General features: G+C 41.3%; 1 protein-coding gene across 4 annotated transcripts; it reads left to right on the top strand.

Moving 5' to 3' along the window:
* Positions 1 to 774: 774 nt before the first annotated feature.
* Positions 775 to 16,646, top strand: LOC122341931. 4 transcript variants are annotated; one of them, XM_043235641.1, is made up of 16 exons: positions 775 to 934; positions 3,338 to 3,682; positions 3,762 to 4,115; positions 8,549 to 8,650; positions 10,382 to 10,468; positions 10,549 to 10,641; positions 10,759 to 10,833; positions 11,039 to 11,152; positions 11,595 to 11,729; positions 11,948 to 12,031; positions 12,567 to 12,665; positions 12,761 to 12,841; positions 13,180 to 13,275; positions 13,471 to 13,569; positions 13,970 to 13,998; positions 15,453 to 16,646. In XM_043235641.1, the coding sequence occupies exons 1-16, from the start codon at positions 883 to 885 to the stop codon at positions 15,585 to 15,587; spliced, it is 1,980 nt and encodes a 659-aa protein (XP_043091576.1). In that variant the 5' UTR covers positions 775 to 882; the 3' UTR covers positions 15,588 to 16,646. The 4 variants fall into 4 exon arrangements, 3 of the variants coding, with proteins under 3 accessions (XP_043091576.1, XP_043091575.1, XP_043091577.1); XM_043235640.1 differs by having other exon boundaries at positions 776 to 934; positions 15,450 to 16,645; XM_043235642.1 differs by lacking the exons at positions 10,549 to 10,641; positions 10,759 to 10,833 and having other exon boundaries at positions 776 to 934; positions 15,450 to 16,645.
* The last annotated feature ends 138 nt before the right edge of the window (positions 16,647 to 16,784 follow it).

The raw sequence follows: 16,784 nt of genomic DNA, 5'->3' as shown, positions 1-16,784 counted from the left end.
TAGTATTTGTAATACGGTCTCAATTTCTCTAAATGATATCACAATTTGTTATTTGGACTTGCGGATCTTTGCCGTTTTGTCCCTGTGTATCTCTTCGGATCAGTTGGTGATGTGTTATTGAACTCTATTACAACGATAACTGAATAGATACTGAAAACAGGTGAGAGGGAAACGCAGACAGAACCCAGAACAAAACATTTCAATGGCATCTGATTACATGAATACATTCACACAAGGTTTTGGTGAGTTAATACATTATTTTCATCTCACTGTTTATTTTCATACTCAGTTAATGGTGAAGGTGCATTTGGAAAGCCGAGAATCACTGTCTTTTCCTCTGAATCGATCTTCTCTTTAATTCTGCTGAATTTATCGGCATTTGAACCCTGTGAGTATAAACAACTTCTTTCAACAGAATAAATAAATTGCATTAACTTCATGTGTTTTAGTGCCTCTCGTGTTTGTTCAGGGATCTTCTTTTGTGAATATGACAAAATAATTCAGACGGAGCTTCAAATATTATGTTTTGTATTGAATCTAGGAAACATTAATCATACAGTCTGATGTTTAATCTGATCAACTTCCAAAAAATATATATTTTGCTTACTGTCTGCGAACACACAGGGATCAAATCACGTATGCAATCATCTCAGGTGAGTACCTGTTAATTGGGCAGAAGAACGTTAGGCTACAAAAATACAGGTGCTATGATCCGCCCAATACCATACATGGTTCGCCTCACTTCCGACCTGAAAGTGCTGTGACTGGATCATGTGTCCTGGTGCTGCAGCCGGATCTGTCTTGTTTGAATAGACTGTTCATCTGCCTTCAGTGTCACAGCAGACATGATCGTTTGGCTATTTATTTATTGTACATTTGAAGATGCAGCTAGCAAACTGTGTTCTGTTGTTAATACCGCCGATGATCGCTCGTGGTAGGCATCTCTCTCTCTCTATCTCTCTCTCTCTCTCTCGTTTATTACATTATTACATCATCGCATTAGAAAGTTTCAATACAATACAAAGCAATATTTACCAACAATAATAACAAGTAGACAGTCGGATACAACATAATGGTTTCTGCAGCTTGGTGTTCTAACCATTATTGGTCTTCTAAGGATCGTGTGTTGTTTCAGGTTATTCCCTTTACATATGTTTTTTATTTTTGTTTTTCCTAGTTAAGGAATCTGGTTTGCAATTTTTCTGTTTCACAGATCTTTACAGACACTAATCAGTAGCTATTATTTTTCATGCCTCCCCAAGAACTACTAAGAATTACTGTATACAGGTTCATAATTAATATGAGTAATACATAATGTATAGTTAATTCTAAAGTGTATTACCAAAACTCATTAATGATGACTGAAATCTTTGAAAGGTTTTAAATATTGAATAGTGTTAAATAGTTATTCAGATGTTACTGCATCCTTCTAATAATTACTGAAATCATTGTAAACTTTTGAGGTTTTAGTAAGGTTCTGGTTATTAATTCCCTTTTGCTAGATTTAAGTTATTATTATTAGTGGGTTACCGCAATCTTCATTTTAGAATACGGACCCAAATAACTAGTAGTTTCTTCAGAAGGATGTAGTAACACTTGAGTCATTACTATCCCAAACCTTACATCTCAAAAGCTTATAATGATGTCAGCTGATATTAGGGAGTTGTGATGATTTTCACAATACTCATCCAAGTAAAAGTAGTTTCTTTAGAAGGATTTGGTAATACTTGAGTCATTACTAGTGGCTTACCATTATCTTACTTTTTGAATTAATTATTATGCATAATTCACATTAAGTTTGAACCTATGTACAGTAGTTCTTATGAGTTTTTCAAGATATATAAAGAAACTGTATTTTTTTGTTTAGCTAATTGCATTATTACTTAATTGTTAATCCGAGTTTCTTGTTAGATAATAGTTATTACAATGTTAATAGTGCATTAGTCATTTGTTCTGTGTAGTTATTCATTAACGATGGAACAGTATACTAAAGTGTTAGAATGAAAGTGTGCACTTCCTCTTTGCACAGTGAGAGTGTTTCATGATGCACTTCATAAGGCTGAATGTCATTTGTGTCTAATTTGACTTTTAATTCTGTTATTTCCATATTGAGGTCTGTGTTCCATTGTTGTATTGCCCTCGCATCACACATCCAGATTTGACTGTGTTTCTTCTAAAGGAAAGAAAGCGAAAGTAACTATGTAAATGTTTTACACACTCATTTTGCTGGTGAACATGAAATGTAAAGGTCAAAAATCCAATCTAATTTATGATACAGATAATCGTATTAGTTTGTAAAATGGGAAAATGCACCAACAGTTAAACAACAAGACTATTAACAAGACTGCTTACCATGATTTACACACTGGAGCAGGCAAACCTTGGGGGAAACTGCCCGACTGTGGAGATGTGAGTCTCCTGACTCTCAGGCTCCATGTGGCCATCATTCAAGGTGATGAACTCACCCTGCCGATCTCTTCCTCTGCAGTCTCTTTTGAGCAAAGGAAGAACGTGCTTTGAGCTTCTTATGTGGATCTGTCAGGGTCAGGTGACGACCTTACGCCAGTTCAGTACCCCTTTAGGTGAGCTTCATGACCTCTGACCCCTGACGCTCAAGATGTGTTGTTCTTCGGTTCTTCGGACATGTTCCTGATGCTTGGAGGAGTGTGAGCATGCTGTAGAGACAGTTTCTTAGCTGTACTAAAGAAAGACTGAGACTGATGAATTGCGCCTTTTGAAGTGTATGTTCAAATTGATTACGCTGAGACAAATCTTCTCACACATCAGGACGAGAGTTTGGTCTATCTCTGTTGATTAAAAAGATGCTTATTTTCATATTCAGGTAGCCCCTCGGTACAGGATTTTGCTTTTGAGGAAATATAATCCTACCCTTTGTCTCGTGCTGGCTTGTGACTTGTGTCTTGAATTCAGGCAAGCTGATTATTGCAGCCTAATCAGCAGTTATGATCTAAGTCAGGGGTGTCAAACTCAATTCCTGGAGGGCCGGAGCCCTGCAGAGTTTAGATTCAATCCTGCTAAATCACATATACTATGCATGTCTGAAGTACTTGATTAGCTGGATCAGGTGTGTTTAATTAGGGTTGCATCTAAACTCTGCAGGGCTCCGGCCCTCCAGGAATTGAGCTTAAAACCCATGATCTAAGTGGTTTCTACCAGGTCGTATACAGCCCTGTATTGATGTACTATATGTGAAGGCACCAGTGCCTCCATTTTCACATTTACATTACCAAGAGCGCCAATATCATTGCTAGATTATTTACAATTCCTTGGAACATTTCATTGTTTCAAAAGCTTTATTTATTCTGTTTATATTCAGGGTTGTTTGTTCACAGTCCTTCTGGTCCTCTGGTTGCTCCTCTGGGATCTTCAGTGGTTCTGCCCTGTTATGTTGATGAACTCTTATCAATGAGGGGGCTGGAGGTGGAATGGAGAAGAGCAGACTTAGACACTCTGGTTCATCTCTATCAAGACGGTGAGAGTCGACCAGAGTCCCAGGAGCCGGATTATCAGGATAGAGCTAATTTCTTCACTGATCAGATTCAACACGGAAACTTCTCCCTCCGTCTGGACAACCTGAGACCTGAAGATGAGGGACGCTACACATGTAAAGTTTACAGTCAAAATGATTCTGGAGAGACTGTGATTCAGATAAAAGACGTTGGTGAGTAAAATCCTAATTTGAAAATGAATCTAGGATTTGAATTTGAAGATTTTATGCACCCATTATTTTGTTTTTCCAGAGCGTTTGCTGGTGTCAGGATCGAGTCGCTCCATATCTGCGTCTGTGGGTGAAGACGTGACTCTGAACTGCTCTGTAGACTCTCACATCACACCTGAACACATCGAAGAGGTTTCATGGAAAAAAACAGATGCAGATGAAGATATTCTAGTTCTTCTCTACCAAAACAATAAGATTTTACCAGATTCATCACATGAGCGATACAGAGACAGAGCTGAGTTCTTCACTGCTGAAATCTCCAAAGGAAACTTCTCTCTCAGACTGAAGAGTGTCAGAACTGAAGATAAAGGGGTTTATATGTGTCAGGTGTTCGCTGGAGGACTTTCAGCCAATGCAACTGTGAAACTGGAACTGGGTGAGTCTACCCACTTTTTGGTGTGTTTGCACCGCAGGAACTAGGAATGGGTTTAGTTTTAGGAACTCTGAAGCAGGAGCTAATTTAGTTCCTCCAAACAGAGTAGGGTCTAAAACATTTCTAGGAACTATCAGTGCTGATTGGATAAATGCACACAAGACATCAACTAACCGGCATGTTTAAAAAGCCACAAATTTGAAAAACAGCGATAACATAATTTACCTGTTTTCTGCAGTGTTGTATTCTTTTCAAAACTTTGATGTAAGTGGTCATAAATAAATAGTCTCTTAGCCCAGCTTTTTGCTCTTGCAAGTGAATGAATTGTGTGTTCATATTCTATCTCCATTATCATCAAATCCAGAACACACAAGCAAAACAGCTCTAATCACGGCACCCTCCATTCATCGTTTTTTGACTTTTGTTAATGCTGTGCAAAAAGACATAGCTGAATATGTTGGGGCTTTAAAGGCATAATATAGTCTGTAATTGACCTTTGCCATTTTGCAAGCACCGTTTTAAACAAGAAAATTATGTTTCAGTAATGCTGTAAAGATCTAAAAGGAGGGCAATAGTAAACAATATATTTTTCAGTTACAGTCACTTCATTGTTGATTCAGTAAGGTTTAATAACTATGTAAGGTTAATCAGATATGGAATGTATTTAATCTATTAAGCAACTCTGGAGAAAACAGCTGTCACGTATGAGCGGTCTGAGGCGTGCGGATCCATGTGCAGGCTTTTATTAAATGAAGGCATGGTCAAAACAGGCAGGCGTCAAACAGGGCGAACAGGAATATCAGAGGCAAGACAATAGCAAAATCCAGAGACAGGCGGTGGTCAGGTCAGGCAGCAAACAATCACGGAATCAGAAGACAGGCAGGGTCAAAACCAGATAAACCAGAGACAATAATCCACGGGCGATCTAACAACGAAACAGGCGAAACAATGCAACCTGCAGTTGAGTGGCTTGCTGCAGTATTTATAGTCCTCTGACAGGAAGTAGCAGCAGAGGGAGTGATCGCAGATCACCCAGAGGTAAGAGCTCCCTCTGCTGGCTTGGTGACATAGCCCCCCTCCTAGGAGCGACTCCTGGCGCTCCACAAAACAAACAAAACAAAACATAACTGGGAGCTTGGGAGGGGTTCCGGGAGGAGTCAGCAAGCTGAGACCAGGGAGGAGGAAGAGACGGTGGGAGGAGCCATGGAGAAGACGGGAGGAGTAAGGAGCGGGAGGCGATACCGAGCCCAGCCATGATGGTCAGTGGTGGAGCCGACGGAGGGAGGAGCCATAGAGAGGGAACGGTCATCAACCCCATGGAGCCGACCGACGGCGGTGGAGCAGGTGGTCGAGGAGACTGAGGCGAAGGCGGAGAGCAGAAGAGCCAGGGTGATGCAGAGGCGCTGGAGGTCCCAGGCGACACCGCAGGCTTTGGCGACTGATGAGACGGGGCGAGAAGGACGCGGCGGAGCCAGAGCGACAGAGGACTGAGGTAGAGCCGGGGGAAGGGAGGAGCCTGACAGAGCCGGAGGGACGGAGGGACGAGGCGAAGCTGGAGGAGAGGAATCCTGAGGCGACGGATGGTCGACGACCGACCAGGGCGTAGCCGGAGAGACGATGGAGCCTGGTGAAGCTGGTGGATTGACGGAGCATGGTGGAGAGGAGGAGCTAGGAGCCTAAGGGAAGCCGGCGGGTCTACAAGCCGAGCTGGAGTCCGGGGCTCGGAGGCGGGACGATGAAGCGAGGGATCCTTCACCCACGGCGGCAATGGAGACTGGCAGACCCGTGGCGAGCTCCAGGTGGAGGGCAGAGGATGAGTGCAGGGGCTGCTGGGATCCATCGTCGACGTGTGGTAAGGGTGGGAGGGTGGGTTAACTTGAGGAGGCGCACGAGGCGCGGGCATTGGACGGGCGCACGAGCGCGCGGGCACTGGACGGGCGCACGCAGGCGCGGGCACTGGACGGGCGCACGCAGGCGCGGGCACTGGAGGCTTGGCACGAGGCGCGGGCACTGGAGGCTTGGCACGAGGCGCGGGCACTGGAGGCTTGGCACGAGGCGCGGGCACTGGAGGCTTGGCACGACGACGCGGGCACTGGAGGCTTGGCACGAGACGCGGGCACTGGAGGCTTGGCACGAGACGCGGGCACTGGAGGCTTGGCACGAGACGCGGGCACTGGAGGCTTGGCACGAGACGCGGGCACTGGAGGCTTTGCACGAGACGCGGGCACTGGAGGCTTGGCACGAGGCGCGGGCACTGGAGGCTTGGCACGACGCGCGGGCACTGGAGGCTTGGCACGAGACGGGCACTGGAGGCTTGGCACGAGGCGCGGGCACTGGAGGCTTGGCACAGGCGCGGGCACTGGAGGCTTGGCACGAGGCGCGGGCACTGGAGGCTTGGCACGAGGCGCGGGCACTGGAGGCTTTTAACGGCAGGCGGCCATGTTGGAAAGCGGCGCAGGGCAGGCGGCCATGTTGGAAAGCGGCGCAGGGCAGGCGGCCATGTTGGAAAGCGGCGCAGGGCAGGCGGCGACCATCTTGGGAAGCGGCTCTGGGCAGGCGGCGACCATCTTGGGAAGCGGCTCTGGGCAGGCGGCGACCATCTTGGGAAGCGGCTCTGGGCAGGCGGCGACCATCTTGGGAAGCGGCTCTGGGCAGGCGGCGACCATCTTGGGAAGCGGCTCTGGGCAGGCGGCGACCATCTTGGGAAGCGGCTCTGGGCAGGCGGCGACCATCTTGGGAAGCGGCTCTGGGCAGGCGGCGACCATCTTGGGAAGCGGCTCTGGGCAGGCGGCGACCATCTTGGGAAGCGGCTCTGGGCAGGCGGCGACCATCTTGGGAAGCGGCTCTGGGCAGGCGGCGACCATCTTGGGAAGCGGCTCTGGGCAGGCGGCGACCATCTTGGGAAGCGGCTCTGGGCAGGCGGCGACCATCTTGGGAAGCGGCTCTGGGCAGGCGGCGACCATCTTGGGAAGCGGCTCTGGGCAGGCGGCGGCCATCTTGGGAAGCGGCTCTGGGCAGGCGGCGGCCATCTTGGGAAGCGGCTCTGGGCAGGCGGCCATCTTGGGAAGCGGCTCTGGGCAGGCGGCAGCCATCTTGGGAAGCGGCTCTGGGCAGGCGGCAGCCATCTTGGGAAGCGGCTCTGGGCAGGCGGCAGCCATCTTGGGAAGCGGCTCTGGGCAGGCGGCAGCCATCTTGGGAAGCGGCTCTGGGCAGGCGACAGCCATCTTGGGAAGCGGCTCTGGGCAGGCGGCAGCCATCTTTGGAAGCGGCTCTGGGAAGGCGGCCATCTTGGGCAGCGGCTCGGGGAAGGCGGCCATCTTGGGAATAAATGCAGTGTCTTCTTCCTCCATAATACCCAACGTGAGAGCTGACCCCACAGTCACTAAACCAAACTCAATAAAGTGTGCCAGTGATTCACGTGGACCCTCTTGAACAAGTTGTGTTTTGAGTGGCTGATTTATTCCTCGTGAAAAATTCAATTAGCAAACAGTCCGGTAAATCAGAGAAGTAAGCCAGGTCCAGAAATTCCTGAGTATAATCCTCAAGTGATCGGGTGCCCTGCTTGAGGGTTAGCAAAGACATTGCAAGGTGCATACCTGGCCATGGTTCGGGTGAAAAGCCGCTGGATCCTGGTGTGAGGTTGCATTCTGTCACGTATGAGCGGTCTGAGGCGTGCGGATCCATGTGCAGGCTTTTATTAAATGAAGGCATGGTCAAAACAGGCAGGCGTCAAACAGGGCGAACAGGAATATCAGAGGCAAGACAATAGCAAAATCCAGAGACAGGCGGTGGTCAGGTCAGGCAGCAAACAATCACGGAATCAGAAGACAGGCAGGGTCAAAACCAGATAAACCAGAGACAATAATCCACGGGCGATCTAACAACGAAACAGGCGAAACAATGCAACCTGCAGTTGAGTGGCTTGCTGCAGTATTTATAGTCCTCTGACAGGAAGTAGCAGCAGAGGGAGTGATCGCAGATCACCCAGAGGTAAGAGCTCCCTCTGCTGGCTTGGTGACAACAGCAGTGTCACCATTAGCTCAGTTTAGTTCAGTTCTCTTTAAGTAGTGTCTGTGAAATCAAGTTGATGATATTGCCAAATATCAAGTGTCCCATAAGCAATCCAAAGCCAGCAGTGGCAAGAAATCTTTGGGTGAAACCAGGCTCAGTCAGTGGGCCAGACCTCCGCTCACGTAAATGGTCCCAAATTGCTCTTATCATTCAAAAACAACTGAATTTGGCAAATGTTGAGTATTTTGCATCCTTGGATATTGATATATTGTGGATCTTGTTGTTTTGCGAGTACTGTTGTCACACTAACAACGTAACTAGCATAATGGGTTGCAGTAGGTAGGCTGTATCTCATTATTATGTTCCCCTCAATGTTTATGGTGGTTATGGTTCTGATCTTCGTTAACTGATGTCTGTGTTTCCAGGTTTCTCTATATTACACACAATAATGGCGATTCTCTGCATTACTGCATCTGGATCTGCACTTCTGCTCTTCTTTTTGATCTACTGTACATCGCATAATAATGGTATGTGTATAACTGGTGGAAAAATTGGTATAAAAATAATAATCATCATTTTTATTACAACAACAGAAGTCTATAGAATGATATAATTTTGCCAACAAAACAATATGTTTGTGCTTGAGACCCTTTACTACCTGCTTTGTATTTCTTCATAGTAATCTCACTCATTGTCACTTGATACTTGGTCAGGACCACTTTTTGATCCTCAAGGTACTCATTTTTCGACTTGAAGGTCCTCCATTGTTTTCTGTTGTTTGTGTTAATTTAACGGTTTGCATGCATTTGGAGATGGCGATCACATCTATTCCTCTCACAAATCATTAATTTTGCCTAAGAACACTTGGAATATAATTTTTTTTTAGATAAATCACGGTAGTTGTATCTGGCCTGTTATATCTTGTTTTTTATTGTCAAATGGTAAATTTAGGGGCTGGGGCTTGGTTGCATTCTCATAAATGTGCAATATTAGATTAGATTAGATTAGATTCAACTTTATTGTCATTACACATGTACAAGTACAAGGTAACGAAATGCAGTTTAGGTCTAACCAGGAGTGCAATAAGCAGCAAGTGCAGGATATAGGTACAAATATAAATATAAATTACAAAGATAAATATGTACAAATTAAATTACAGATGAGAAGGGGGAATTTACAGTGATTATGTGTAAACAATTTACAGATCGTTATGTACATAAGAAAGAGCAGGATATACAGGATATGTATAGACAATTTTACAAGAGTATGTACAGTGGATATGTACATACATTTACAAAGATATATACAGTGGAGTGCAATGAATGTTAACAGTGCATTTGTATTTTTGTTTTAATGGGGTGGGTGGGGCAGACATCAATGGGGGTAGAATTCAGTAGTGAGACAGCTCTGGTAAAAAGCTGTTCCTCAGTCTACTTGTTCTAGTCCGGGGAATCTGAATCGCCTGCCAGATGGCAGGAGGGAAAACAGTTTGTGGGCAGGGTGAGAGGAGTCCTTAAGAATACTGCGTGCTCGACGCAAACAGTGTTTCTTCTGGATGTCCTCAATGGATGGGAGTGGAGTTCCTGTGATGCGCTGGGCAGTTTTCACCACCCGCTGCAGTGCCTTACGCTCAGCAACAGAGCAGCTCCCATACCAGACTGTGACACAGTTTGTTAGGATGCTCTCTATTGTACAGCGATAGAAGTTCACCAGGATGGCTGAGGACAGCTGGTTCTTCTTAAGTTTCCTCAGAAAGAATAAACGCTGGTGAGCCTTCTTGACCAGGCTGGAGGTGTTGGTGGTCCAGGACAGATCCTCCGAGATGTGGGTTCCCAGGAACTTGATGCATGAGACAGGCTCCACAGCAATCCCATTAATGTGGATGGGATCATGTGTGCCTCTTCTTAATATAAATAGAATTAAAACTCTTGTGACAGTTTAAATTGAAAAATCACACCCCAACATACTAGTGCAATATTATTACCCAATATATAATTTAATCAATACAATAAAATGCCTTTCGCATCAGCATATTGGCAGCAAGGGTTTTTTATTTAACGGAGGACCTGCAAGTTGAAAAATGATGCCGAAGGGTACAGGTCAATAGGCCTAGGGACATATCCATATTATGCTAATGGTCCGATGTCCTGTATTTTAAATTTAGTTTAGAAATTCTTTCTCAAAGTAGATAATCTTGTCCTATTGGCATCATATATCATGTGTGACTAATTTTAAATTCTTCCGTATCTTCTCTCCAGACACGGTTTTTCGTCTTCAGATGTTTCTAGTTTTCGGTCCAAATATTTTACTTTTTCTTGCTTTTGTCCTCTGGGGTGTTTCTGAGGGTAAGTGTTTTATCACTGATTTATCAGTATATAATTAAAATATTTCTTTTACAGTAGCTGTATCTGGTTTTGTTTGTCAGGGTCTCTGTTTGAGTGGTTCTCTTGTTCTGCTCTTTATTTTCTGAGGCCTCTCATGTTGCTCTGGGCAGCGCCGTATGTGAATGATTTCACAGGTATGATTCATTGAATTCAGCTAAATAGCTGAATGTTTTATTGCCGTTTGTGTTTCTTTGTGTTGGTGTCGTGTGTTATACTGTGACTGTAATTATCTAATCTCAACTGTTTTACAGGCAACAATAAAACATGGATTGTAAAATATAGTTTTAGAGTGGAATACATTATTTTCTCAGCTGTGTTTTATTCAGGTAAATTAGAAGGGACATATTTCAATTTTTCTAATTTTATCATCACTTTATGATCTACACCACTTTCATTTCATTTCGTTTAAAATATTAGACATGGGTTTAAAGTAAAAAAAATATATATTTCTCAACATGTATTGTGTTTGTCATTTTTGCAAACTGTATTTATATTTGCTTGTTTTGCTGTTTGGTGGTTTTTTTTTTTAAGTTCTCTTTAAAAGTGCCTGGCAGAAAAGTCTAAGCTATACTGGATTTGAGAGTATCGTGATACCAGTCCTCTTTGTGATAGTGATTTTGCTAAACCTCTTCTATATTATTTACTGTAAGTATTAAATTTATAATTGTTAAGGCACAAATATGAAAACCATAATATCAGACCTGTTTTGTCAGTATTAGTATCTTACATATGTCATGATGCTTTATAATGAAGAAAAATATTAAGGATTAGGCCATATTTCACTTTTTTAAATATTTAAGTAACTTTTATAAACAAGGCATTACTGGTGTGTATTTTGAGACAAAACAAAGGTACTGACATGATTTAAGATCAGTCAGTCAGTTTCTTTCTCCTTTCTTGAAACTTACTTTTAGTTTAGGACTAGGCTTAAGCTTTGTCTGCGTAAAATGTAACCTTTTTTAATAGTTTAAAATGAATAAATAAATAAATGCAATGGAAATTTGCAGTGATGCAAATTTATTTATTTGACTAAACGTATTTAGAGAACGCAAGTCATACGTTTTTTTTTTTTGTTTTTTTTTGATAGTGTTGGCTAGATTCATTAACAAATTAAGTGAACGCACGCTTACTAGATTTGGTGTTCTGGTTGGTACAAGCTTTAATATTGTACCTGCATTTCAATTCATCCTCCTGTTCTTCACCTTTGGGTCTGGCAGAGGAGGTAAATCTACCTTTACGCACTATTCAGATTCATTTAAAAATTACAGAATTAATCTTAATTTAAGAAAACTAGGCTCATTTTACAGAACTAAATCTATTAACTGTAAACTGTAAATGTTAATCAATAAGTCATTTTAAAGTGGGATGTATGCATGCGTGTATGTGTGTTAGATCTGTTAGCCCAATATCTATTATAATTAAATCTCTCTTCTTGTTTAGGACTTCTTATTGTTGCAAGTTTACCAGTTTTACTAGCAGCGATGAGATATGATTGGGATCGTACGTGTGGAAATAAGATGGGTTGTAAGTATATGAATATAATCTGATCTCTGATGAACTCTCAGGAGAAAAGTAAAAGTTGCAAATATAATTTGTAACTATTGTAGCGCTTTTGTTTTTCTCCTCAGATTGTATAAAAATGTAAATAAACAATTAAATCATTATGTGATGAATATGTACACTGTAAAACAACTTGTTACTAAAAAAGTTTAGTTAAATCAACTAAAATATTCCAGTTGTCACTTAAGTAACTTAAAATTTCAAGTTGACTCAACTAAACATTTTTAGGCAGCTGTTAAGAAGTTGAAACTATTATTTTTTGTACAGTGTAGACGCTCATGCCTCTCGTGGTTAATATCTTTAATTCTTAAATTAATTTTAAGTGGGAGGTTTAATGTTTTTTTTCTATTAGACAGTCATCTGTGATCACTTTTTAGACTTTCGAGAGATATTATTATTATTAGAGTTTTTGATCCTGATTTTAAAGGGAACTTATTCGGTATTTAAGTACATGCTTTATTATTATTATTATTAATATACAATTACAAATGTTTTACAGGTTCAGCTTTGCTCATGAGAATAGTGTGGTTAATTCTCTTGTTAGTGGTCAATGCTGCAATCGTCTTTTTTTACATTATAACTCTGGAAAATGAAAAAGGTAGGATAATATATTTGCCGTTTAAAATGTGGAACTGATGTTGAATGTTTGTCAGCATTGCTGTGATAAAAGCTTGCGTTTTTGTCGATGTTCAGATAGTATTGGATGGGCCTGTACGATTGGTTTCCTGCAAGCACTCTGGGCAGTGATCAACTTCACACGCTCGTTTGATTTCGGTAACGTACCGTACTACATTTCATATCTTCTCTTTCCTTGTGGTGTTTATCAGTTTCAATCCCTTTAGTTTTTTCTCCTTTAAAGCCTCTTTTAGGCTAAGTAAACCTAAAACCGTGGCGAGAGAACCGCTCTTTCCAGGCTCAGAGAAACCAGTTTCCAACGTCACTCAAGATGTTTTATTTTTAGACTGAGGGAAGGAATCAAAAGGCCAAAGCAATAAACTAAAGCATATACTTGCAAGTATAAGATACAGAGATACGCTCTGTAATTATTAGAATGTTACATTGCTATCAAAAATAATCTCCTTTTCTCTAAATGTTGCTTTTAAATATGGCAGAATTGCTCCGTGCTGTTCCTGTCTATGTGTTTGGATCAGTTATAGCTGTGATACTGAACTCTGCTACACTGACGACTGAACTCGTACTGAAAGCAGGTGAGTGAACCAACATTAGTGTATAATAATCACTAGTGGCGTCTGTAGTGCATGCATATTACATGTTAAGGATAATTCTGTTCATTTTTTGGTTGAGTGCATCGTCTCACCTCCATATATTACAAATAATTACAGTATGTTGTGACATCCTTGACAGTATTTGAATACAGTGTAATATTGTATTCATTTCCCCAGTTAATGGTGATCGCGTATTTGGAGACCTGAGAATCATCACCTTTTCTACCGAAAGCATCTTTGCCTTGTCTCTGCTGAGTCTACAAGTATTTGAACCCTGTGAGTACAAAATGAACCTTTTCATTAATGAATTCCCTCCTTTTCAAAGATCTTAGTGTAGAGATATGGCACGCATGTGCAAGCATGTAAAGAGAGACAATTGGTTAAGTTTACTCTTAACAATGTTACTCGCATTCTTCCGTTTATTGTGGTCTTCGGGGGTGTACTTCCGAGAGATATTTCCGTTTATTTTATGATAATTAATAATCGTCGAATGTTCTAAAGCGAAGCCCTCAATCTTCTGCACACAAAAACACACATTATTAAATTCATTCAGAGATGTTAAGATGTAGATCAATCGGTAATGTCGTTGTTGTCGCTACATCCAGGAAAAATCGTAATAATTGCGTGTTTAATATGACCTGATTGTGAATAATACTGTGGTTTTCTGAATTCTCAGGGATGAGAACATATCTGCAGTCACATCGGGTTAGTATCATATTTAATGAACTTACCAGCGGTATCATGTGCTTTGCTTCATATTAAAGATGCACTGAGTAATTTTATCTCCATGTTTATCTGGCCATATGAGAGAGGTGTTTATACTGACAGAATGTGAGATTTGAAATCATATACTTGGACTTTTTATTGCGTAAAAAAAAAAAAAAACAGGTTCTAAGCGGTGGCGGGCCGTGCATTTCCCACCTAGGCCTTCATTGGCGTCCAACACCAACTAATGCAACTCTAGAACTATATAAACCATAAATATGGCATAAAAATGCAGTATAACAGAGCCCTGCGTCAAAGACGGGTCTCTCGTGTCATGTTAATCCTGTTAATAAAGCTAGAAACCCAATTAATACAGTTCAACATCGTCTCTTTTTAAAACGTTAACCTAACAAAATGACACACGTACAGACCATTTATTCATTCAAACGTATTTGTACCTTACAGATAACACTTTTATAAAACAAATAAGGGGATTGCATGTGTTTAAAACTTGACCTGATGCTTCTTAGCGCAGGAAGAGGAAGAGACCCTTCAACACTAGCTCGGAAACTTAAATGTGGCTTTATATCATGCAAGCGGCATCAGAATACAAATCCTAAAGCATTCAATAAGTAGATAATGAAATTTTACCAAGCATTAGTGATTTTCGTCTTTCGCAGAGATGCAGAGGAGGTGTTTTTTGCGATAATTTTTTTGCGATTATTTTTTTGGCCATTTCAGCACTTTAGCATTTATGCAGAGAGCGAATATTATTCGGAACGCATTAAAAGCCTACAATGACACACTGTGCACGGCATACGCTGTACGTCTGAATAGTACACTCTCTGATCATCCAATCAAAGGACGAGGAAATGCTGCTGTTATCGTAAGCCTGAGACAGCTCTGGACGTGCCAACTCGAAATCTGATTGGTTAACAACTGCCGTTGATTTTAATATACAGAAAGCCTGCGCTGCTGATTCTGAAGGACAGATCTGACTAAAATACGACCGGATAAAAGCTCTGCTATAAACATGCAGCACATGTAAGAGAAAAGCTATGAAATGAAAAGAATAGATTATTGGGGATCATTTATACACATTGATGGAAAAATAAAGTAAAACTGGCCCTGACTGGTTCTCAGTATACCTTTCACGGCTCTGATGAGAAATGTCTGGAGTAAAGCGAGTATAATTCAAGTTAAAAATCGACTTTAAATAGATTTATCAAATTGCTGCCTGTTCTTTTCTCGAAATGTAAGTGCTCCTTTTAATAACGATCTAAAAGGATATTTAACATCTGTTAAAATAATGTTAAATGCATGATTTGGTATTAAGGCCTTGACCTCTTGTCCAGTGTCGAATCAAGCCAGACATTCGGTGCAGCACAAGAGATGCAGCATCTAGAGATGTTGATTGAGAATACGTTTTTACAAATGTCTCGTCACGGTAGCAGGATGCAGCAGGATCTGACGGGCCTCCAGCCAGTGAATCAAACCAGACGCGCACCGCGAGAGAATCATTCGAAATTAATCCTTTACTGAATGGATGTCAGGATGCTGCTAGGAGAAACAGACGGCACTCGGTCTGATTCAGGGCTATCACAACGAGAGAAAAACACTCTCTATCACACCGACAGTCACTTGAGACTAAAATTCAGTTGTTTTTTTAAAAAAGGTTTTCAAAATAGCAAAATTGTACTTTTTTTTTACTATTTATATGTACTTTTACATTGCAACTAAGATGAGTTTCTATTGTGAGCTTTGTATATTATTTATATTCTGACACATTTCTATCCAATCATGATCCCAGTTTGATTTCTTGCTTTCTCTTATATTCCCGTCGCCTTTCATCTTTGTCCGTTCGCTCTAAAAACAGCTGCTTTGCTTGTCTTTACCTCTCCCAGCCTCTTTGTCCCACGCATTGGTCGCATGACGTCAAATAAGCTCATTTTCATCCTCTAGTTCAATTAGTAATTTAGCGCTTCTGTTATTTTGAACAGACTTCAGTTTCCCAATTTCTCAACTGCAAATGTATTTATTCTGAAAAACAGGGCGGTGCGCATGTGCTGAACCTGAAAAAACTGAGCTCCTTTTTATGCTCTACACATAAAGTTCAATTAAAATAAGTGTGAATATTTATTTTCACTATTCTGTTTAATTTTATGAACTACTTTGCATTATTTGGTTACACGTTTATGCGCGACATTGAGAAGAGGGGAGGGTAAAGCAATGAGTCAAGTATTTTTTTCCTTATTTTGAAATATGATTAAAACTGTTGCGTCCAGCACAATTCCACTCAAATATAGATTATAATAAAATACAGCATATCCAACATATATCCACATACCTGGCAAAAACCTGATTCGGGAATGCTGTGTCTCATGGTATTGTTTAAATGTTTGTTTGTTTTTTCATTTGTACATTTCTCAGTTTTATGTGAGAGAAAGTTCTTAGACTGAATCAATGCACTTCTTGTCAAGAAAAAAAAAATTATAATATTTTAATATATTTTTAACGAATTAAACTGAAAATGTATCACGATTAATGTTGCACAGCACTACAATACATTATTATTATTTTTATTATTTTAGAAATACATGCTATTGCCTTTAAAATAAACGGAATAAGCACAAAAATACCTGGATTTTAAAAATATTTTTTTATTATTTGTTCCATCAGTGGTGGGCTAATAAGGACAATGTTTTACGTGTTGACCAAATCAGTTCCTCGCCCTTGATTTATTATATTTGTTTATATTATAGGTCTACTGCTAAATACGAGTATAG

This window comes from Puntigrus tetrazona, chromosome 3 (genome assembly GCF_018831695.1).
Source record: "Puntigrus tetrazona isolate hp1 chromosome 3, ASM1883169v1, whole genome shotgun sequence".
NCBI lineage: Eukaryota > Metazoa > Chordata > Actinopteri > Cypriniformes > Cyprinidae > Puntigrus > Puntigrus tetrazona.
Note: the sequence above shows the minus strand (reverse complement) of the source record. Positions and strands in the feature narration are given on the sequence as shown.

Excerpts from the sequence above, each read along its gene's own strand:
- LOC122341931 (XM_043235640.1), top strand. The coding sequence starts at position 883 with ATGCAGCTAGCAAACTGTGTTCTGTTGTTAATACCGCCGATGATCGCT. Across the intron at positions 12,032-12,566 it reads GTGTGGAAATAAGATGGGTT|GTTCAGCTTTGCTCATGAGA; the intron begins GTAAGTATATGA and ends AATGTTTTACAG. Across the intron at positions 13,276-13,470 it reads TGAACTCGTACTGAAAGCAG|TTAATGGTGATCGCGTATTT; the intron begins GTGAGTGAACCA and ends TCATTTCCCCAG.